The 25,010-nt window shown below is 42.2% G+C and overlaps 1 protein-coding gene across 1 annotated transcript; it reads right to left on the bottom strand.

Annotated features, from left to right (window-relative positions):
• Positions 1-767: 767 nt before the first annotated feature.
• Positions 768-8,632, bottom strand: LOC311497178 (uncharacterized protein). Its single transcript, XM_084557362.1, has 15 exons — positions 8,242-8,632; positions 7,768-7,922; positions 7,609-7,674; positions 7,294-7,504; positions 7,135-7,210; positions 6,524-6,852; positions 6,230-6,312; positions 5,920-5,970; positions 5,630-5,835; positions 5,428-5,530; positions 5,136-5,298; positions 4,767-4,870; positions 4,497-4,641; positions 4,287-4,413; positions 768-4,005 (listed from the first exon to the last, which is right to left on the bottom strand). Exons 1-15 carry the CDS (start codon positions 8,374-8,376, stop codon positions 3,680-3,682), a joined length of 2,280 nt encoding a protein of 759 aa, XP_084413488.1. The 5' UTR covers positions 8,377-8,632; the 3' UTR covers positions 768-3,679.
• Positions 8,633-25,010: the final 16,378 nt, after the last annotated feature.

The raw sequence follows: 25,010 nt of genomic DNA, 5'->3' as shown, positions 1-25,010 counted from the left end.
TGTTACAGTCACTGTACAGATCGTGATATTTAAGTCTTAATATGCCAGTGTTTCTCATGCCATAAGGGGGGCAAGGATAAAGATGGCAGTGAGCAGGATGAGGGAGCCTTTCTCTTTCTTCATGGCACATCTCAGTTGTCAAAGAGGTGTTCCCAAATCTTCCTCCCCAGCTCTCTCACCGTGTCATGAAGCTTCTTGTCTGTGGCATTTGGCAAAGTGTCCTTCACCTGTTTGTGGATGACAGAAAGCAGAGCGGAAAGGTTTACACAACACAACATTGCACCCTTACACTGACTATGTGAGGGCACCCATTTCAACTATGGGACAACACTATTGTTAGTTTGAAAAACTGCCCCCGCCCCATAACCTGTCAAAGAGTCCCTTGTGTATGGAGGAAGGAGTGTGTGTGGGTGTGTGTGTGTGTGTGTGTGTGTGTGTATAACTTGGCTTTCTCCACTTTCTAATCATTACTCTCAAATAAAAGCTCAAGTTAAATAAGTAAGTCTTATATGGTGCTAGCTAACTAGCTAGCTAAGTAGCAGCGTTCTTTTACAGCTGGAATGTAACTTTTGACCCAAAACAACAAAGGTAAGACATGCGCAGAGATTGTCTGTAGTGTGTAAGCCAGGTTTTTATTTGTCAAACATGGAGCATTTCATAAATTACACGGGACATTTTGCTGTTAGCTGGCGGCTGGAGCTTGTATTGTTACTACCAGCAGTGATGAGTACTTACTTTCCTGAAAAACTTTCTTATATACATTTGGTATGGCGTCAGATAACTGCCATAATCATGAGAGCGCAAATACAAACTTAACGAGCACGGGATCAGAAATCGAGGGCGTAAAAAAGATAAAAGAGAGAGGTAAAAAATAATCATGTGGCAAATTAAGTTTTTGTGCAAGTGTGTCAATTGTGAGAGAGAGCAATTGAGGAAGCCGTGGCGCTGCTCGCTCTCACTTCTAACCTCCTCACTTGCTAGCTTGGGGACGTTTCAGCGCTCTCGATATTTTTTCCAACCCGAAATACGTCACGGGTGTAAGGCTTGACAAGACGATTGCCGATCATGTTGCCGATTGACGTTTGTCGGCGGTAGGTGGCAGTAATGTGCTTAATGCTCCAAACAAGGAAGAAGGAGGAGTTAACAAAGAAGTTGGTCGGCGCGGCATACACCTGTTTACATGGCAACACGGATAGGTCACTTTTGCATCAGGCCGCGGTGATGGAGCCGGGAGGAAATGTAAGTTAAAATTGTTTTGCGGCATATGAACGTTAAACAAGTGTCACAACATTACTAAATATTTGAAATAGCTGCTTGATGACTTTTCTCTCATCTACCAAACCTCTTAAAGAAGCTAGCTCTTGTGAATATTTCAGTTATTTAAATTGAACTGATGCTATGGTTACCACTGAGATGATTAATTAAAGTCACATTGTATTTAAATGCGTTTGTTCATTTAAAAACTAAAACTTTCTCTTGGGCTTTCAGGAAATCCTACGTAGCATACTGGAACGTCTAATGACAAGACTTCAGTGGATCCAGGAACAGTCCTCTGTCGATCTTGATTATTTGGAGTATGTTTGCAATCAAGAATACATCTTACTTGATGCAGCATCTCGAATTTTTGAGATACCTTCCTCCATAACAGAGACATTAATACAGCTAGGCAGACTTGTTAAAGATGCCATAGAAGAGAAACAAGGTTCAATATTGTTCACATTGGAGCAAGGGGAAAGAGGACGCCCTAAGTTAAACTTCTCTGCTGAGTTCCTGAATTATCTTTTTGAAATACCACTACCTGTACAATGTGTGGCCAATCTACTCGGCGTTAGTGAGAGAACCATTTTCAGGAGAATGAAAGACCATGGCATCTCATCAAAGACATCATACAGCTCCATGTCTGATCAGGAACTAGACAACAAAATTGCTGCTCTTAAATCTAGCGCTCCACATGCAGGATACAGACTTATTAAAGGACTGTTACAGGCTGAGGGCCATCGTGTTCAGTGGCACAGGATTAAAGGATCCATGCACAGAATTGACTCTGCTGGTGTTCTGTCTCGATTGACACACATGGGGAGCACAGTGAGACGAACCTATTCTGTCCGGGGGCCACTGTCACTTGTCCATGTGGACACTAATCACAAACTAATAAGGTTTGCATAATATGGCATGTTGCACATTCTACTGGCACTGATTGTTTTGAAAAATGTCTGGAAACGTCATGGCTAACTTTTTATCTGTGTATTTTTGTCTATAGATACAACATTGTTATCTTTGGCAGCGTGGATGGTTATTCAAGAAAGGTAGATAAGATGTTTCTGTTACCGGATGTGTTCTTGGTAGGATGGATACAATTGCTCACTCTATTGTTCTTAGATCCTGTACCTGAATGCTGATAATAACAACAGGTCGAACACTGCTCTCCATCTTTTCCTGAAATCTGTGCAGCAGTTTGGTTGGCCATCAAGGTATGCTTCCTTACTTGAGGCTATTATCCCTTTAGACCTTTTCCTTAAACCATGAACACATTCTACAGTTTTAAAAACAGCTAAGCTGAAACGTCATGCATGTCAGTTAGCTTCCTCATGAACCAGACAATTTGCTATATTGTGTCTTAATGTAGAGTACGAGCCGATCAAGGAGTTGAAAATCTTGGGATAGCACGGTGCATGTTCACTGTGCGAGGGACTGGGCGGGGCAGTTTTGTGTCAGGAAAAAGTGTACATAATCAGAGGTATGTTTGTTTGTTATCCATATTGAGAAACTAAGAAATTATCAACTTTTATAAAACTTTAAAACATGAATTGTACTTTCAGAATTGAGCGTTTATGGAGAGATGTGTGGATGGCTGTGACCCAGATCTACTATAACTTACTGCACACCCTGGAAGAAGATGGCCTACTAGACATTACCAATGACATTCACATGTTTTGCGCACACTACATCTTCCTACCACGGCTTAATGATGATCTGGCCAAATTCAACGATGGGTGGAACAACCACCCACTGCGCACAGAGCAAAACTTGACCCCCCATCAGCTGTGGGTCATGGGCCACATTCAGAACCCCCCCACTGAAGCAGAAAACTTTGAGCAGGTACATCACAGCATTAACACAGTAATGATTTAAATCTGTTGAAAATAAACTCATCAGTATCCATGTGTTTAAAATTGACAACTTTACTAAACTCTAATTAGCTGCACCAGCAACAGGATTTTTGTTTCTAAATTTAAAATGTCACAAGTTCAGAACAATTTGCTATCAGTATCTGCATTTGTGTTGCAGCATCCAGACGTCGACACCATTGACTGGGAAAATGCAGGGATTCCAGACGGGTCTTCTTGTGGGGTCGAAGTACCCAACATTCCCAGCCCACTGCATCCTGAAGAAATGGAACAGCTACAATCTACCATTAATCCCAGAGGACCATCACAATGCTTTGGCAGAGATATTTATTTGAACATGGTACAGTATGTACACAGACGACTTGCCAACTGAACCAATAACAATCACCATGTTAATCATGCCAAATAATGTTACATCTGTTAAAAAAAAAAAACAGTAACAAAAGTTTTACTCTTCATTAAGAGAAATGTTTCAAATTCAACAGCAAAGACGTGTCAGCTGTGTAAAATTGAACGCTCAAATACAGTAATTGTCATCACTGATCCACAAATCAAACTCGGTCAAAGGTACTCCCAAAGCGCAAAGCTAGAGTTAGCACATGTTTAAACTCACTGTAAGTGCTCATGTGTGCCACAGGAAAAGTTATGGTGTTTGTACAAGCACTAACTATTGGGAAACAAATGTCATGCTCTTCCTCTTGACATCCATGATTGAACTTGATGTGAATTTCAAAGTTTTTTTTTTCACTTGACAGTACTGGCTTGTGTGCTTGCCCTGTTAACCATTGCAGGACTGATGGAACTGTGAGGGGTTTTGTGTTATGAACCACTGTTGTGTCCAATTCTTCTCTTTCATCAAAGTGTTCGGGATGAGTATCTAATAAAAGAAAATACTGGGTCATTCTATGTCTAAGCAACTGTTATCATAGTCATTTACTGGGTGTGATGTATATCAGTGTGTCTGACACAGGAATTATGTGAACTGCTTGCAGACAAAACGGATGCTTGAGTCTTAAATGGTTATTAACTCAAATTTAAATGTACAGCTTTGTAGATCTTATTGACCTTCAGATTCTACAGGCAGAAAATGTATTTTCATAAAGAAGGGGATAACAGAGGAAGGCTTTAAAAATTGGATATTTAACTCATGTGTCTTACCATTATCCTCTAGTTCTTGAAGAAAATCTTGGAGGCAGTTGAGAAGACTTTGTTCAAGATTGTGTCTTGAGGTTCCTTGTTCACTGAAGTCAGGTTTGCAGCTTGCCATAATGAAGTTTGCATCAGGCTAATGAAGACAAAAGAATATACAGCAGGTGAATCAGAATTTATGCCAAGATGCGTTGAATGCGTTCATCTGTTAGATGTTACCTTGTTATCCTGAAGTGGTACAAACAATGGCCGACATAGGTCAGTGTTTTTCTCCATCATATCTGGAAGGTTGTAAAGCCGCAGGCCTTTTCGCATTTGGTCAAGCATGGGCAAAAGTCGGGCCAGGGAATGTAGAATGATGGTTCTGATAGATAAATGCCCACATTCAGTGACCCACATTCAGTAGTAGGCTACATAGGCTGCAGTATGATTAACATGCGTAAAAGGTTCAACTGCTAAAAATACAAAATTCAGTGTGTTACTAAACACCTTGTTATTGGGTCCTTTCTTTCTGCATTTATGGGACCTGTGTATCCACAGGAAAGCAGTTCATCAGCCAGACTCTGCATTTCTCCATCAGTGGCTGCTCTTACCTGTAAAATATTCAATGATCCACACATACTTTTTAATTAAGTGCAGGGACAACTAACAGCACATTCTTCTACACCCTTTAATTTGGAAGAAATAGCAAAAAATCCTACTGAAGATCATGTGTACTTTTGACCACAGAAACAGGAGAACATTTATTAAAGGCACTTTGTGCCTAATGAGATGAACATATAGCAATCACCCCCAAAGTTAATACAGTACATAAAATTCATTTCAGCACTGCACATGCTAATAATATAATTGCAATACCTTTTCAACTAACTGAATAATTTCAAGGTCCGTCACGTCTTCAGGGGTTACCGCCAAACTGTCAAGATCTCCAGTTGTAAGATAGGTGTAGCACCAGTTCCGCATAAAGTCTGGTGCTGGACCACCCTGGGCCAAACTCACAGCAATGATCTCCCCAAAGCTCCTAAGGAACAATTAAAAAGGGCAGAGGTTTGGGCGCACTTTCCTATCAAGGTACCCAAATTCATAATTTTATGACATGGTGAATGTGTTGTGTACATTTACAGGCATAATATGAACATATGGAAATTACCTGAAGTAACCATCCTCCAAGGCACTTATAGAGTATATGGGATTTTTTCCTTTGTTGTCATTGCCAGGCTCAAAGTAGCGCATTTCAATTCCACTCATCAGTTCTGCCAAAATAAATAAGTGCACATAAGTTAAGCACAAGCAGCAAATATCAACAAAACAGATTATTTAAAAAAAGACAAAATAATGGAGAGGATAGTTACCAGTAAGAAACTCCTTTCTTATTGCTCCTGTATCTATGCCTGCTTCTCCAACAAAGCAAACTTTAAGAGAGGATTTTGGGGTGGTCTTCTTTTGTCTTTTCCATTGTTGAAGAGCACGGTGAAAGAAGTTGGATCGAGTGACACAGACTGAGAATGTCTGAGAGTGGTCCACCTCGCTGGCTAGTTTATGCAAAATGTCATCGAGACTGAAAAAAAAAAGTATATTATTCATTTATATAAACATCTACATATAATTAAATACATTTACACTTGCCTATTATAGATCTGACCTTTGAGGATCATTGTTTTCAACCTCCAAGGTAAATTTGTCTTCCACAGGTCTGAGAATTGTACACAATAGAACAGATGAATTTGTGTCAATGTATTTGCACACTCACCAATAATGTTCAGTAATGACTAGACATCTTATGATTTTAAACATGGGCTAATACTTGTATGTCTTTATTATATCATAAGAAATATATCAATAATAAGAAACTACTTTGATCACAAACAGTAACAGCAACACATAGTTTGAATAATCATATTTTATGCAACAATCTGTTTTTTCCACGCAGGGGACAATTTAACTAGTCCTACCTCTCACCACATACGCTAGCATGCATCTCAACAACATCCAGGGGAAATGCTGTCTGGCATATTGGGCAACAAGCATTCTCTGTCTGAAAAAAGTAAGAAAACATATGAGGAAACATGAGTATAGAATAAAATTCCATCAATTAGAGAAGCAAAGATTCCATAACATCTCTGATCTTTTTGAAGGGTTCTGCATCCGGAACAAGTGGGGTAAATTCTACATCTGTCTCGCAGTTGTTTAGCTATTAGTCATAAATAAGTGTGATTACATAGAACAGCTAAGACGCAGCCACTTACTTCTGTGCTGCCTTCATCATGTACATCTTCTTCTGCATAATCCACAGTCACTGATTCCTCGCTGCAAGAGAGACTTCCACTGCCACAGGATTTGACATGTACTACCAGGAGAGCTAACGGCATTTCCTCATTGCACCTATTACAGTGCGCTTTGGGCATTTTGTCAAATTCTTTGGAACTCAATGGCAGAGGTGTCATATCTATTTCTGCCTGAAGTGGCACTATGTAAAGGACCGATTTGCCCCCATTGCTCGCATTATGGAGAATGGTTCCAGTATACCCTTCAGTCTCTGGCGAAATGACTGTCAGGGGTCTCTGTCCACTCCCACCTGTGAAAATGTCAATTTGGAAAATATTGTTAGCAAAAGACAAAAAAAAGTGTTATTGGTTTGTATATGGTATGGTTACTTTCTTATTTGTGACAAAATATTTTGGTTTATTACCCCAATTAATGCATTTCTAAATTTACTTTATTTAATTACTAAATCTTGCCTTTAAATGTATTTCAATCTTGACTTTAAACCGTTTATTCAGTGTGTCATATTGCACTAATCAATGTGACTTTCTTCAGGTAAATGTCTCTGCAAAATAACATGAATATGATACAATACCCATTGCTTTATAGAGTAACCACGCTCCATTCAGGCCTCGCATCTTGGGAAAATGAACGTCAAGGATCTCAGACAACTGTACAAACAGAATTTATGTACAATGTGAGTGTGCACTATATGAATAAGCTCCTCCTACTACCTACTACTACTAGCACATACTTCAGCATGGCTGATGTTCTTGTTGACCTCAAAGCTTCGTTTGCCAAGCCCAGCTTGAATCAACTTGAATTCGTCGCTGCCTTTTGGGGTTTTTGTGGTCATGTGACCCAGAAGGCAAAATGTCATTAGAACGTCCTTCTGTGCCTTGCGCTTCATGGGTACAAACTTGGATTTCCCTTTCAGACCCTTCTGAAAGACACCTGGAAATGATCTAAAACAATACAAACAACAATTCACAGATGCAATTACTGTAAAACATTATACTACACAAAATCTGAAGTATTTCATCCATTGTAACACAGGATAAAGGAGAACCTCATCATTTCTTGCTGGACTGAGGGTTGACATGAGGCCAGTGGGTGGGCATGCTGAACCCTCCCCCTGAATTGCAAAAAATAGAGAAATAAATAAAAATTATATAATGCTAAATAAAGAATGATACACTGGTTAAAAACCGTAATGTTTTCCACAAACCTTTGCAGTTCCTGTTGTCCCGGTTGCTGAGGTGGGAGCTGTGGGCTGACCTGCTGTCCAGGAGTCCTACTGATGTGGACACTGGGAGACTGCAGTGTGTTGTTAATTACAGCAATCAGGTTTTGTGCTGTATTTACAATTTCTCTCATGCTGCTCTGGAACAAACAAAAACAACGTACACATTGAGCATCTCTTCTAGCTTGCGTGCAGAATAGCTAGCTTGCAGAATTTCTTCTTTTTTTTCTTGGTTTGAATAATTAATACATAAAACAGGAGTGTCTAACAACGCTACCAGATATTTTGAATCATTCATACGAGCTGCCTGGTGACGTTTCGTACCTGTTGGTTATTGGTGCTAACCATAGGTGCTAACGTGTCTAGTAATGTAACATGTTTTACACAAACATGAATAACAGCTTTAGCAGTAAACCTTGAGCACAAAGTTCATATGCCGCAAAAACAATTTTAACTTACATTTCCTCCCGGCTCCATCACCGCGGCCTGATGCAAAAGTGACCTATCCGTGTTGCCATGTAAACAGGTGTATGCCGCGCCGACCAACTTCTTCGTTAACTCCTCCTTCTTCCTTGTTTGGAGCATTAAGCACATTACCGCCACCTACCGCCGACAAACGTCGATCGGCAACATGATCGGCAATCGTCTTGTCAAGCCTTACACCCGTGACGTATTTCGGGTTGGAAAAAATATCGAGAGCGCTGAAACGTCCCCAAGCGAGCGAGTGAGGAGGTTAGAAGTGAGAGCGAGCAAGTTTTTACCTCTCTCTTTTATCTTTTTTACGCCCTCGATTTCTGATCCCGTGCTCGTTAAGTTTGTATTTGCGCTCTCATGATTATGGCAGTTATCTGACGCCATACATTTGGGCATCCATCCATCCATTCATGTTCTTCCTAACGGTGTTCTGTTCGGCTCTGTGTGGCTGCGGGTACCGAGGCGCAAGCAAGGTCGCAGGGAAAACGTGGACTGGATTTTCAGTAATGTGGGCCTTCTGAACAAGTGGAATGGATTGATAACAACGTACCAAAGGGGCTCTCTCTGCCGTACACTACGAAGTGAAGAGAAACTGACAGATATATGATCACATTTAAGTCCTTAACGACTGGCCGCTGGTATAAAATAAAATTCAGTTTGGAGCTATTAACCTTACTCCTCTGATTCTGGCTCCTGACAACACATCAAGATGACATGTTGATAACAGTAGCCTCATATTCTGCTCTGTGGTTCTATGGTTCATGCCTCCAGCTAACCACCGTGACATAGCCGTGATGAAGGACATAAAAGAGTATATTGTGTAATACAACTGAGCCATGCAACCATCTTTTGTGTCTGTGCAAAAATTTTTAATTTGATAGAAAGAAAAACTAAACCCCCAAAACAACACAGTCTTTTCTACCAGAAAAAGTAGTAATTTAGTTGAACTGTTGATTTGGCAAAAAAAAGAAGAGATAAGGAGGAACTCAAATGTTATTTTTTTGATGTTTTATTTTTTAATGGAATAAAAGGAAATGAAACAGAATAAAAGGAAATGAAACGGAATAAAAGGAAATACAATTAAAAATGAGGGAACAAACCGGAGTACCCGGGGAAAACCCTCCGTACCAAAGTAGACAGCAGCACAAGCTGACAAAAGCTGAGGACAGGGAATCAAACTTTCATCTTGCAGCTGTCAGGTTGTACTACTGTCCATGAGATGAGTCTTAGAACTCTAAAACTGACTTTACGCGGGACTGACCTTAACTGAACGGCTGAAGATATTCCTGGTGGGTTTGCATGTAGATTTCATCAGATGTTCTTTGAAAGAAGCCACGATCACTCTGTCAATCACTGGTCGGTCAAGATCCATGAAAAACACGACATTGTCTTCAGATTTCCACTTTTTGCAGAGGTCCTTCAAGACAACCTTGTGGAGGTTCCTGAACCTTTCTGGGGGTATGTTAACATTGTCTCGCTTGAATTCATCCCAGATTTTGATGAACAGCCTGTAGCGGGTGGCCTCAAACTCGTCCGTATCGTATTTTATCTTTGCTTTTGTGAAGGCCTGTGAAATTAGGCTTTCAACAAAAACGCTGACACACAGTTTGCACCTTTCTTGATCATCTCTTGAGGCCTCATCAAGTGTTTCTTTTTCTCCAGTTCTTGTCAGACTCAGATTTTCATCCTCCACTACCATAATCTCCAGAGAGGACGCTTCCATCTGCTCAATGCCTCGGGCTGGTTTGTCTTTGGATGACTGGTGACGTTCAGTGACCTCCACGGTAGTGGTCTCTGGTGAGATGCGGGCAGGGGTAACGTCTGGTGATTGAGTTGATGCTACTCCAACACATCGTTTCATAAACAAGCTTCGAAATGCGTCCCTCAATCGTTTCAGAAACGAAAATCTCTTTCGAGGAGCAGGTGTCTCCTCCAGATCCTGGACTTCTTCAACCACACACTGAGCAGTGCTGTCCTCAACTACTCTGTCCAGAGAGGAGCCTTCCATCTGCTCAAAGTCTTGGGCTGGTTTGTCTTCTGGTAACTGGTGTTGAGGCACAAGGATCTCCACGGTGGTGGCCTCTGGTGAGATGTGGGCAGGGGTAACAGACATTCTGTCAGTGTCTACATCTTCCGGGGGTGTGACCACGCGTTTTTTCCTCCTACGTGTCCGAGGTATGCGCTTCATCTTCCCAATGAATTCTTTCAGCATCTCGCTGATATAACGGACCATAGCTTTAATTCTTTTTTTGGGAGGCACGTGCTCTTTATCTTCAGGCTCTGAATCGTCCTCACCAGCACAGAGGACAGAGTTGACGCTCTCAGCCACGTCTAGGGCAATTAAGCTGGTCAACAGCGCTGAGCTCTCAGAGTAGACCACTTCTTCAACGTCCAGGACTTGAGCAAAGGTTTGAGAAAGTGTGTCGCCCACGCTGGACAAGACAACCTCCTGAGAGATAAGACGTCTCTGTTTGATTTTCTCCAGGAAGGATTCGGAAATGAGCACTATCAAGTCTCTGATTAGCTGTGCCAGCGAATATTTGGTATCATCGTCTGGTTTACCGGATCTCAAACATGCCCACTGGTCCAGTGTGATCGTGCTAACAAAGGTTTCGATCAGTGGACGAACCATGTCCACTGTGATCTGTGGGATCTCCTCTGTCTGTTCAAGCTGCTCGAAGTCTTGGGCTGGTTTGTCTTCAGGGTCTATGAGCACCACAGCGGTGGGCTCTGGAAATTGCTCATCAGGAACAGTGACCAGCACAGTAGTGACCTGCTGCTGAGGCCCAATGCTCTCTGTAGCACCAACTTCTGATGACTTTATTGATGCTGATCTGACTACAGCAGGTCGCACCTTGAAAATCCTTTTAGCAAAAAAGCCCTTAGTTTTGATTTTCAGAGACAGTTTCTTCTTGGACTTTGGGGGAACAATTGAAGCCTTGCTCTCTGCCAAGCTCTTGGTCTCTTTATCAGACTGAGCACTTTCATCCTCCACTACTATGATCTCCAGAGAGGAGGCTTCCATCTGCTCAAAGTCTTGGGCTGGTTTGTCGCCTGGTAAGTGATGCTCAGGTACAACCACCTCCACAGTGTTGCCTGCCTGAAACTGCTGCTCAGGTACAATGAGCACCACAGCAGCAACATCTGGCAACTGCTGCTCAGGTACAATGACCTCCACATTGGTCACCCGTGGGACGTCTGTTGACTGTGTTGATGACACTGTGACTCCAGCAGGAGGCTCTTTGAATGAAGGTTTCACAAAGAACCCTTTAATCATGCCCCCCATTCTCTTCAGGGACAGTTTGCATGTCCTGCACTCAGGGCTCTTGTCCTCTTCATCTTCAGACTTAGCAGCGTCATCCTTTACTTTATCCTTGAGAGAGGAGGAGTTTGGGGTTGCTTGTTCTTGGATCTCCTCTCTCTCTGTGTCAGCTTCTGTTTTTTTAGTCTTACAGCTCTCCCTACTTCCTATGGAGGCTGTTTCCCGGGCATCTGTGTCTAACGACTGAATGTAGCTTTCAGTTTTTCTAGACACCACATCTTCTGACCTTTTGTCAGCGTCTACGTCTTCCGGGGGGGTGACCACGCGTTTTTTCCTCTTATGTGTCCAAGGTTTGCGCTTCATGTTCCCAAGGAATTCTTTCAGCATCTCGCTGATATAACGGACCATAGCTTTAATTCTTTTTTTGGGAGGGATGTGCTCTTTAACTTCAGGCTGTGAAGCGTCCTCGCCAGCAGAGAGGACAGAGTTGACGCTCTCAGCCACGTCTAGGGCAATTAAGCTGGTCAACACCTCTGAGCTCTCAGAGCAGACAACTTCTTCAGCTTGCAGGACTTGAGCAAAGGTTTGAGAAAGTGTGTCGCCCATGCTGGACAAGACAACCTCCTGAGAGATAAGACGTCCCTGATTGATGTTCTCCAGGAAGGATTCGGAAATGAGCACTATCAAGTCTCTGATCAGCTGTGCCAGAAAATATTTGGTATCATCGTCTGGTTTACCGGATCTCAAACATTCCCACTGGTCCAGTGTGATCGTGCTAACAAAGGTTTCGATCAGTGGACGAACCATGTCCACTGTGATCTGTGGGATCTCCTCTGTCTGTTCAAGCTGCTCGAAGTCTTGGGCTGGTTTGTCTTCAGGGTCTATGAGCACCACAGCGGTGGGCTCTGGAAATTGCTCATCAGGAACAGTGACCAGCACAGTAGTGACCTGCTGCTGAGGCCCAATGCTCTCTGTAGCACCAACTTCTGATGACTTTATTGATGCTGATCTGACTACAGCAGGTCGCACCTTGAAAATCCTTTTAGCAAAAAAGCCCTTAGTTTTGATTTTCAGAGACAGTTTCTTCTTGGACTTTGGGGGAACAATTGAAGCCTTGCTCTCTGCCAAACTCTTGGTCTCTTTATCAGACTGAGCACTTTCATCCTCCACTACTATGATCTCCAGAGAGGAGGCTTCCATCTGCTCAAAGTCTTGGGCTGGTTTGTCGCCTGGTAAGTGATGCTCAGGTACAACCACCTCCACAGTGTTGCCTGCCTGAAACTGCTGCTCAGGTACAATGAGCACCACAGCAGCAACATCTGGCAACTGCTGCTCAGGTACAATGACCTCCACATTGGTCACCCGTGGGACGTCTGTTGACTGTGTTGATGACACTGTGACTCCAGCAGGAGGCTCTTTGAATGAAGGTTTCACAAAGAACCCTTTAATCATGCCCCCCATTCTCTTCAGGGACAGTTTGCATGTCCTGCACTCAGGGCTCTTGTCCTCTTCATCTTCAGACTTAGCAGCGTCATCCTCAACTACTTTATCCTTGAGAGAGGAGGAGTTTGGGGTTGCTTGTTCTTGGATCTCCTCTCTCTCTGTGTCAGCTTCTGTTTTTTTAGTCTTACAGCTCTCCCTGCTTCCTATGGAGGTTGTTTCCCGGGCATCTGTGTCTAACGACTGAATGTAGCTTTCAGTTTTTCTAGACACCACATCTTCTGACCTTTTGTCAGCGTCTACGTCTTCCGGGGGGGTGACCACGCGTTTTTTCCTCCTATGTGTCCGAGGTTTGCGCTTCATGTTCCCAATGAATTCTTTCAGCATCTCGCTGATATAACGGACCATAGCTTTAATTCTTTTTTTGGGAGGGATGTGCTCTTTAACTTCAGGCTCTGAAGCATCCTCGCCAGCAGAGAGGACAGAGTTGACGCTCTCAGCCACGTCTAGGGCAATTAAGCTGGTCAACACCTCTGAGCTCTCAGAGCAGACCACTTCTTCAGCGTGCAGGACTTGAGCAAAGGTTTGAGAAAGTGTGTCACCCATGCTGGACAAGACAACCTCCTGAGAGATAAGACGTCCCTGATTGATGTTCTCCAGGAAGGATTCGGAAATGAGCACTATCAAGTCTCTGATCAGCTGTGCCAGAAAATATTTGGTATCATCGTCTGGTTTACCGGATCTCAAACATTCCCACTGGTCCAGTGTGATCGTGCTAACAAAGGTTTCGATCAGTGGACGAACCATGTCCACTGTAATCTGTGGGATCTCCTCTGTCTGTTCAAGCTGCTCGAAGTCTTGGGCTGGTTTGTCTTCAGGGTCTATGAGCACCACAGCGGTGGGCTCTGGAAATTGCTCATCAGGAACAGTGACCAGCACAGTAGTGACCTGCTGCTGAGGCCCAATGCTCTCTGTAGCACCAACTTCTGATGACTTTATTGATGCTGATCTGACTACAGCAGGTCGCACCTTGAAAATCCTTTTAGCAAAAAAGCCCTTAGTTTTGATTTTCAGAGACAGTTTCTTCTTGGACTTTGGGGGAACAATTGAAGCCTTGCTCTCTGCCAAGCTCTTGGTCTCTTTATCAGACTGAGCACTTTCATCCTCCACTACTATGATCTCCAGAGAGGAGGCTTCCATCTGCTCAAAGTCTTGGGCTGGTTTGTCGCCTGGTAAGTGATGCTCAGGTACAACCACCTCCACAGTGTTGCCTGCCTGAAACTGCTGCTCAGGTACAATGAGCACCACAGCAGCAACATCTGGCAACTGCTGCTCAGGTACAATGACCTCCACATTGGTCACCCGTGGGACGTCTGTTGACTGTGTTGATGACACTGTGACTCCAGCAGGAGGCTCTTTGAATGAAGGTTTCACAAAGAACCCTTTAATCATGCCCCCCATTCTCTTTAGGGACAGTTTGCATGTCCTGCACTCAGGGCTCTTGTCCTCTTCATCTTCAGACTTAGCAGCATCATACTCAACTATTTTATCCTTGAGAGAGGAGGAGTTTGGGGTTGCTTGTTCTTGGATCTCATCTCTCTCTGTGTCAGCTTCTGTTTTTTTAGTCTTACAGCTCTCCCTACTTCCTATGGAGGCTGTTTCCCGGGCATCTGTGTCTAACGACTGAATGCAGCTTTCAGGTTTTCTAGACACCACATCTTCTGACCTTTTGTCAGCGTCTATGTCTTCCGGGGGGGTGACCACGCGTTTTTTCCTCTTATGTGTCCAAGGTTTGCGCTTCATGTTCCCAATGAATTCTTTCAGCATCTCGCTGATATAACGGACCATAGCTTTAATTCTTTTTTTGGGAGGGACGTGCTCTTTAACTTCAGGCTCTGAAGCATCCTCGCCAGCCGAGAGGACAGAGTTGACGCTCTCAGCCACGTCTTGGGCAATTAAGCTGGTCAACAGCTCTGAGCTCTCAGAGCAGACCACTTCTTCAACGTGCAGGACTTGAGCAAAGGTTTGAGAAAGTGTGTTGCCCATGCTGGAGAAGACAACCTCCTGAGAGATAAGACGTCCCTGATTGATGTTCTCCAGGAGGGATTCGGAAATGAGCACTATCAAGTCTCTGATCAGCTGTGCCAGAAAATATTTGGTATCATCGTCTGGTTTACCGGATCTCAAACATGCCCACTGGTCCGGTGTGATCGTGCTAACAAAGGTTTCGATCAGTGGACGAACAATGTCCACTGTGATCTGTGGGATCTCCTCTGTCTGGGAACGACTCCTTTTGTCCATTGGAACTGTTGTTGGTGATGTGTTGCGATACATTACCGTGAATGTGTTGGATTACGGGTTTTAAAGTCTATCAGCTACCTGAATGTCGTCGGTTTAGCAAAGATCAAATGAATCTCTGATGAATCTGTGTCGTAAGAACAAAATTTAACTTTCAAAGTCTGTCAGCTTAACTGAATGTTGTCAGTTCAGCGAAGATCAAGAGAATCTCTGATGAATCTGGTCCTATTTAAACTATCTGAGACCACAATTAGCAAAGATCAAAGACATGATCTTTGCTAATTGTGGGCGGAGCTTAGCAGCTTAGCAGTTTCCACCAGAACTCTTACTGTTACCATGGTAACCTGTGGCCCTCAACAATCAATCGAACTACAGACAGAGATTCCATCATTTATTTAGTAGAAAATAAAGAGTTTATTACTAAATCAACCGTTTACAGTTAATTTCCCACGTTTCTAGCAGCGTATTGAAGAATCAGACCACAATCCACGCGTATGATATATTTTGCAAACGCAAAGTCAAATTTCGTGACTTGTAAATTTAATTTGCAAATGCAAAGTTAAAATTCGTGACTTGTAAATTGGTATTTGCACAAAGGTATAATGATTTATTCAAATGTTTGGAAACTTGCAAATTAAATCATACCAATTTGTAAAAATATATCACTTCTCGCATGTGCATCTGTCTTGAAATTTCATTTGCGACTCTTACGTTCTGTGTGTGAAGTGTTGAATCTGCATTTGCAGATCATCCAGCACGCATACATCCCTGCTTCCACTTGCTTAATTTTGAGACATTCCTTTCGCCTTTTTCCAATCCGATCCATACACGAAGGTCTTAACCAATGCAAGAGTCCACCCCGCCCCCCAAAAAATATTTCAATATGTGGAGGTGTTGATCCTGCTTCACTGATGTACATTCGTTCCCCACTCTATGAAGTGCTGATTGCAGCCTATGCATACCGGTGAGACTGACAACAAAGACGTGGTGAGTGTAATGCACCAGTTTTATGTTGACGATAAGACAATGCGTTAGCAGTTGGCATACAAAGACAATTTCTGTCTAGAGTCGAGCCTGAATGTTAACAAGGGGCGCTAACGTTTAGCTATGTGGCTAACGGTTAGCGTTAGCTAACGATTCGCGTTAGCCTAAAATGCGGCTCAGGAAAGGATGGACTGCACTGTTTTGCTGTTAAACTTGCTTATTCATTTTGAATAAATGATATAGACGAACGTAAAATAGGGGACGTCTTGTCGTAGGGGTCGTTTTCTTTTTCCACGTTTTGTTTTCGGCTAGTTGGGCTACTGCCATAGCTTCTGTTCTGCTAGCTTACTGTTGTTGTTTTTCCTGCTGGCCTGGCAATTGCTGATGTATCGGGCTTCAATCCTAAAATAGCGTTTAAAAAAGGCAACTATGGACTTGTAGAGTTTTTTTTTTTTTTTGAGAAGACGTTTTACAGCTCATCTGAGTAGCTTCTTCAGTTCAGGGGACTGATGGGAAGTTTGAGATTTAGGAACTTACACTGAAACTACTGTGTGTGTATAAACAACCATAAACCAGGTAAGTTTGAATGTTTACAAACTGCAGTTAACAAACTTACAGATTCTATTTTTAAGAATCTTAAAGAGTTATTTTTATTGATTACATATTGGTACTGACTACTCACAGTTTGTGTAACACTGTAAATCCTTAATTGAAATTTAGTAGGGGAAACACTTGAGATCTGACACCAGAATTTTGTCATCAGGATCAGTTTTAATAGAATTACAGTAGCCATATTACCTAATGATACAAAAATGTTAATTTCCAATCATTTGTGCGTTGTGTATACAGTCAATGGTTGTGTGTGTATGTTTCAATTGCTGTAAGGCGTAACTGCCTAACATCTGGGGCCACAGACCAGGAAACCGACTCGACCATCAAAAGATGGTTACATCTCTCAGGTAGAGATGGTGGCAGACTGAAGAGGATGAAGTGATGGACAGCACCATATCTTAAACTCGTGCTGAGAGTGGGGAGAATCCAATTTATCCAGTTTATGGACATGTGTAGAATCATAAATGTACAGTTTTTAACAGATATAAATTTTAGCTCATCATCTTAGTCACAGAAAGAATGGATGTTAACTAAATTAACACTGGCTGACGTCCTGAGTCAGGAACATGTCTGGATTCCCTGAGGATAACAAACCATACTACGAATGTTTCCCTTTGTTTTTAGAGCAATGAACAACAAGTACATGATGGTACGGCCACAACTCTGTTACGGCCACAACTCTGATTAAAACAGTGTGACCCCTAGAGGACAAATTAGGAATAGCAGTTGCTTTTATTGAAGGATTCCAGTTGACGTCTTCAGTGTGGTTTTCATTCCAGATTTATACATAAACTCACCGACTACAAACAGCTGCTGTTTGTCAGCTGCTGTCCATTCCTTCTTTATGAGTGAGGATGCAAATAAATCATTCTCGTTCTGCATTTGCTGGCGGAAGATGCGATTGGCCAGTGCAGTCTGATCAGTGGTGGTCAGATACTTGTTGTGCAGCTCCTTTTAGTGTTTCTCTGGGTGACCCTGTGAGTTTTGCTTCTTCCAGGTGAGGTAGGCGTTGCAGGTGGTTTACTTGAGCTGAGTGGCCAACCACAACCAGAGCCTGGCGCAGGGAAGGAGAGCCACCATGAAGTAAATGTCACTGACCTTCACCAGGTAGTTGAGGTTTAGTACGGTACCTCCAGAGTCTGCTTGGTGATGTTGAGATTATTTGTCCACAGGAGGTCGTAGACATCGGTACCACGATCTGTAGATGAAAATGTTTGATGTCTCATGTTGAAGTAACTCTGAAGCTTGTTTTATCAAATGAATAATTTACGATTCAGTGGAACTGAACACTGAACCCTAACCCTAACACAACAGTCAGTTAGAGAAATTAAATACTTTCATTTCAGAATCCAAGAATACTAAAATAAAATTTAAAAAATTTCACTTTTGCCCTCCTTCATCTTCCAGGTCAGGTTCAGGGTGAACTGAGCAGGGATTCAGGAGGTTGTTTTGGTGCAGGTCAAGGACAGGATGAACCTGCCTTTCACCGATGCTGTCACCCATCGGATAGAGACCAGCTAGAATTGCCCATTTGTTTACTCACAGAACAAGACATCACCTTCAGGGGTCGCCTCATTGAGAAGGTCAGACTTAATATAACTCAAGTTATAGGTTGCTTAATTCTTACAGTCTAGTTCTTTTTCTTAAGGTATGATGTATAGACAGACATACAGTGCATATATACAATCCAGTACACACATTTCTGGAGTTTTGGACACTACTTTATTTTAGCATGAACGTGGGCTTAAATTCCTAAACTCGTTTTTTTTTGTTGTTGTTGTTGTTTTTTTTTTTTTATTGTAATCTGAACTAGTGTTTTCCCTTGGGTTTCTTCTGTCAATATAAATTGTTAACATTTCCTTTAATTGGATGTGTTTGTGTGTCTGTCAGATACGACATTATGCATAAAATAATAATAATAGTAAATGAAAGTGTAGTCATCCAAAACTGCAATTGTGTTTCAAGGTTGAAACCATTTTCACGTATCACCACTTGGTGTCACTGTGTCTTAATTTATAAGTACCTCCCTGAGCAGCCCTGTGGTGTGCTCAGACAGTAACTGAAAATAGTTTGGTTTCCTTTTATAGATAATTGCAAAGAACTTCTCATGTCAGTTTGTCTTCTGTTTGTCAGTACAGTAATTCATGATTCTCAGCTGATTCTCAGGTTCAAACTGTGCTCAATTCCTTCTTTCACATTTGTGTGAATGTTGCCAAATATCTTTATTTCTGTCTGGCAAATCAGCTTTCCCAGCGAAGACTTGTCATGTGGTGATGGATGTCTGCCAGCAGTGGGATAGACAGTGCAATGGGTTTAGAGAGTGAACTCATAACTCGCCAATGCATTTGCACTTCATTTGCTTTGATTTATGAGTCTAGTGGGAGAAAAGATGGTGATTATTGGAAAACTGATCTCGGTCTCTCAGTCGTTTTCCTTATGGTTACTGCGTAATTGACATTGGTCTCCATCAGTGTCCTTGTTATTATTGCCTCCTCCTCCTCCTCCTTCCTCTACCTATTAGGTCTTAGTTGTTCCAGTTCCTTTTACCCTGCAACCACAGGGGATCTAAAAAAGCACGTGACGGTATATTCCCATGATAACAATGACTTGAAGAAATTCCACGCTAATAGACACCTTTTTAATTTTGCAGCATGATGCAAAATTTTTGGCCGGTTTAACTCGACTGGCAGCAATTTCATGCCGACTGGCAGCCGCTTATAAAGTCAGACGCACATGCTCACACGCAACCAAACCTCACGGTACACAACCACAGATTCCTTCACTAAGGTGGGAACAGCGTGAGAGCCAATACACAAACACACACGTTGACTGTTTCACACCAGTGGGAGCTATGCAGCCGCCCATTAACATCAGACATAAAATCAAACTTTTAGAGTCACGCTGCTGTAACAACACAATTTAAATCAATGCACAATGGGAGACTTTTATGGCTTATTGAAAGCTTAACTGCACATTAGAGGAAATATCGAACACTAGTGGATAGCATGAGTTTGAGTTAATTTCAAAGGAGTTGATTCGCTATGCAAGTGTTGTTTTAATATTTTAGATTATTTGTCTGTGAAAATGAAGATTGATGAGACTTCAGTGTTTTAGATTATTTCACTGAGGCGTGCTTGATTATTAGCCCTGATCCTGTGTATTATATTAAAACGCAATCATGTGTTTTCTGGCCAAAGACCAAGAAATACAGAGATTTGTTCTAAACTGCATGCAAGCTTTATAAAAACGCCAACAGGGACTGGATGTTCGATGGTTGCTCCTCATTTTGTCTGCATTCCCTTTTCAAGGCAAATGCTCACAACAGGACAAGGACAAAATGGAATGTCTGCTGGACGTACCACGTTAGTTGGCATGTCCATGGCATATTCTGCCTGTTGGATGGTCAGTATATCTATCTCAGACATAGAGCCTGGCTGTGTAGGTGGATAGATGGCAGTTAGCATACACACAGAGATACAGTACTGTAATAGAAGGGCAGAAGGAGACTATATCACCTTTGTGTTACATTTTATGTGTGCAGTACTGTAGCTGTGATTTGTGGATACGATAGACGGTAGTGACAGTGGAGTGTTAGTAGACAAGCCTGTTTTCCTTTCTGTCAGTACTCTGAAACGTCACTCTTGTTTGGCAGGACCTTTGCCAGCACTTTTCCACAGTGTTGTTTCATGATGATATTCTGTCAGTCTGCACAGCTTCTTAATCTCCTCCCAGGAAGAATATAATGCGTTGCTACTTCTTGAGAAAACTCTCTCACACACAGACCAAATTTTGGGTGGGAGCTTTGGGATTTTTTTCCCATGCAACCACATATTTTGCGTGTGTTTGCATGACTATGCAGCAGCCAGTCGGTCTTCTTAGGTGTGTTTCCTCCGCTCCTTTTTACCAAAGGCCTACTAGTCTGCAACCTATCAAACGACACCACAGCATTACACGGTGTCCAGCTATGACATGCTGGACTCCACCTGGCTGTTGTCTGGCGCTAAAGAGCAGAGAAAAGTGATGGTAAGAGTGAGAGAGGGCGAGAAGAAATAAAAGGGGACAGGAAAAAGATTGTGATAAGCTGAATCTTATGTATGAAGTATCAAGTCACTAAGCCTTTTAAGCTCTGGAGGTGCCACTGTTCAAACCGCAGCTGTTACTTTTTTTGAAGGTTTCTTAATCTCCCTTTACTTTAGAGCTTATCTTTGAATGTTTAGATCTCTACAGGTTGGTTAAAGGTTGTGGGCGAAATTAGCCTGAGCATGCGTGTCTACCTTTGTGTGTATGTTGTTTTATGCATTAGTGTGCGCACGTTCGACTCTATAGTGAGCTGATCCTAAAACCAACCAATGAGTCATAGAGTTCTGACGGCTGACCGACCGCCTTGTAACACCTGATGATCCTCCTGGACGCCTCCTCATACGTCTCATCCCCTCTTACGCGTTCTTGACAAAAAATAACCCTCCGGTTGTGTACATCACTATTTGACTAAACTATATGGACGCAACTGTCAGCCTACGTTTGTGTACAGAACAAACTGTGTAAAGGAAAAGCAAGCGGACCCTGAAAAATGATTCTACACACTTTATAATATATCTTAAGGCATTACGTTTTTATCGAAGTCACAGTTATGATCAAACACTGTTTCTATTTTATTTAATGGCACACAAATCATCATACTCTTTAAATTTCTAACATTCCATGAATGCTGAAAAAATGTCATGAATATCTGAGCTAATGACATCAGTAAAAGATAAGTGGAGTCAGGAGACAGTAAAATTGCAGACTGGAAGTGTGTGTTAGAGCTGATCTGACTCACAGAAAACACTTTTACAAGAAGCATCTGCTGATAGAAATCATGCCACGCGAAGGGAAAAAAAAATTAAAAATCTTAGGACACTTACCACTTGTTTTATAAAGGGTATGGGGTTTGATCAGTCAACTTGTGGAGAAGGTTTAGTTCTGTGGTTAATGGAAGTTGGTGCTTGGTTAAGATGACTCAGTGAGGAAAAAAAAGCTCGGAGTTAAAGTCAAGGAATCATTTGAACTTGTTAACCTCCATTCATGTGTCTGCCGTACGGAAATAAATGAGTAGGCATGATGTCCATCACAGAGGAAGCTGCAGAACAAAACATCACTGTTCACGGCAAGTTTAAAAAAAAAAACTCCTTCTACTCAGCGATGCTTTGTGGATTCAGTTAAAGGAACAGTATGTAAGATTCTGGCCAAAACTGGTACTGCAATCACTTTCAAAATACTGTAGAACGGTGTATCCCCTCCAACCTCCCCCCTGACTCGAGGTTGCCAGGTTACCGAGGTAACGTTAGGCTACTCAATACGTCTCAATTACGTTTCACATTGCCATAATCGACGTGCTAATGTTGTTTTCCTCGGCGTTTCAGCATAATGACAGAGAAACGGGCTCATAATGCATTGCTAATGTTAGCAATGACGACTCGCCATTTTTATTTCCCAAACAATTCCTTACCTTTTCAATTCGATGACCCACCTCCTCTGTATGCGCTAACGTAACGTTACTTTGCACGAACATGCATTTCGACTGTCGTGAATATTTGAAATGTCCATTTACATTATGTACAAGTAAGTTAGCCAGGAGAAAATTAGCAACGTTGGCGTCTGTCTTCAAATTCTTCTCCGTTTTCAGCCGTCTCCATCTTTCAAAGGCATCTCCTATACAAATCCTTGTTTTATTTCGGACTTTGTCACGACGTAGTTCGGATTCATAACGAGGTCTTAGGTTTCGTAACGTTATACATGTTTTATCCGACACGTTCGTAGCTGCAGCTGCGGTAACTAGAGCAGAGCTGGCAACCCGGAAGACGAAACTCTACTGACTTCGTGATTAGTAGATAGCTTGAGGGTGGCGCCTCAGACCAAAACACAACATGACAACATCAACATCAGTTGAGGGCTGCAACTCTCACTTTTAAATGACAATATCCTGGCCGCACCACTGTTGTCAGTGATATAAGTATTTGAAATGAACATGATTTCTTCATGTCTAGTGACATATCAGGGCCATTTTATGATTAATTGAAATACATTTCTTACATACTGTTCCTTTAAGGTGATTTCCAACATATGACCATGCATACTAACATTAAGACATCTTTCTAACGGTAGAGCACAGTGGCGCGAGCATCATGCCTCTAAGCTGCTTTATTGCTTCTGGGCCTGTGTAGCCTGCCCCAATAGGAAGATTAATTCCCAAACAAATTAATATTAGTGCTGAGTTAGTTCTTGGTAACTGCTATTATATTAATGTCACTGCTCTCTTAATTACACCCACACATTGTTCCTCTCTTTTTTCTTCAAACCCAATCTTTCATTTTCTGTGTCTATCCAGAGGTCAACATTAAGAGTATATAATCAAATTTGTTATTACATTCTTTATCTCTACAAAGACTGAATGAAGTCTTTGTGGAGATAGTCCACCAGAATACTGTAAGATCATTGTCTTTCATTTGAGAGGAAGAGAAGGAAGCCCATGCCAGACCAGTGATCTTAGTTTGGATATTCTCCCTCTGAGCTGATTTTTTTGATCCCTAGATGTCTGAGCAAAGTACATAAACACAACTTTTGACCCCGCTCTGTAAGTAAGTGAATCATCTTTTATAAAAAATTGAAAGAGCGTTAAAAGGAAGCATTCTGCCTAACCTCCCTCCTCTTTTAGTTTCTGACTCAGTGTCTCCACGTCTCTCAGTTTGTCCTCTTTGATTTCATTTTCCCCAGTGGAATGGTTCTCTGCCCAGACGTTAAAGTGGGCTGATTGTAAAGGTTGTTGGTTTGAGTGTCTTGTGTCAGTGCCTCACTGGGCCCAGGTGCCAGAGTTATACTCTTGATTTCCAGTCTTCTTCCCATGACCTTTATTGCATGCCTTCCACACCATCACATGTCTTTCCTGTGGATTTCAAACTTTTTAAATCTGATGGAAAAGGGGAAGTTTAAGGTTGTTTAAGGTCATATGTGAGACCTAATTTTTAATATGCTGGTGTTTATAAAATTGTGGGTTTTCATGGCGTCTCAGCCAATGTGGTTTCGGTGACTCCTTTTTCCTACTTTCTCCAGTAAACTGTAAAGAACAGCAGTGTGTGTGTGTGTGTGGCATACCGTCAAGTCCACTGTTCCTGACCAGTGTTTTACAAGAGGCCTCAGAGGTTCCTGGGTGGTCTAATTGCGTTTGCCACAGCAGATTGCTGCATTTTTCCTCTGTGACTCTTAGATATCAGTTTGTGCAGGCTTGCAGGTGTGTGTTGGTGCAAACCAGTATCCTGAACAGGAACAGTACAGTATGTGAAGGTGTTTAATGGCACACACCTGTCGTCACGTCGTCATGTCGTCATGTCGTCATGTGTGTGCTCTTTCTATGACAATGAGCAACAGACTATCATGAAGACGCAATGGGAATGGGCCCCTTTTTACCCATCATGCTCTCCTGCCCCGTCACCCGCAGGGCATTTTTTGATGAGGCCTCCCTCTTCTTAACTATCCAACCCGAAATGCACTTGACCCTTTTTGCCAATTATTGCCTCAGCCACAAATCACTTGTCTTGTCTTTGTGACACAAACTCCTCAAGTATGTGGACAAGTACGCACACTCTACTCCTTCCTGCACATAAGTCATCTATCAAACTGCACCCTGACTCAGCTATGTCCCCGGGGCAACTAAACTAACCTGCTTTTGCACAACGGTCAACAGCAGCAATGTTTGCTTTCTATCCAGGTCTCAACTGACTGTCTATGAATACCTGATGATGGTGTCAAATTTCCACCTACTTTTCATTGATGAAGTGTGTTAGGTATTCATCATGCAGGCATTTCTGTATATTTTTGATATGCATGGTGTTTTACCTTTCTCTGCTTTTTGACCATTTCTATATCTGGACTTAAAGGGGAGAGGAGGGGACCCATATGTTGGTTTTGACGTTGCCAAACTTATTTAGAAGTCTTCTGTTTCTTACTACGTTTCTACAAAGTCAACAACCTGCGCTCAGGATGTCAGCAGCGTTGGTTTCGTTCAATTTGTTCATGTTTTTTCAGACCTTCTTGTAGTGTTACGTCTTGGGGACGTTTTCACAGGTTTTTGTGCATCAGGCAGTTTGTCGGTTTGCCTTTTGGACAAGCACACACCAGTGTT

This window comes from Chelon labrosus (genome assembly GCF_963514085.1).
Source record: "Chelon labrosus genome assembly, chromosome: 12".
NCBI classification, from domain to species: domain Eukaryota; kingdom Metazoa; phylum Chordata; class Actinopteri; order Mugiliformes; family Mugilidae; genus Chelon; species Chelon labrosus.
Note: the sequence above shows the minus strand (reverse complement) of the source record. Positions and strands in the feature narration are given on the sequence as shown.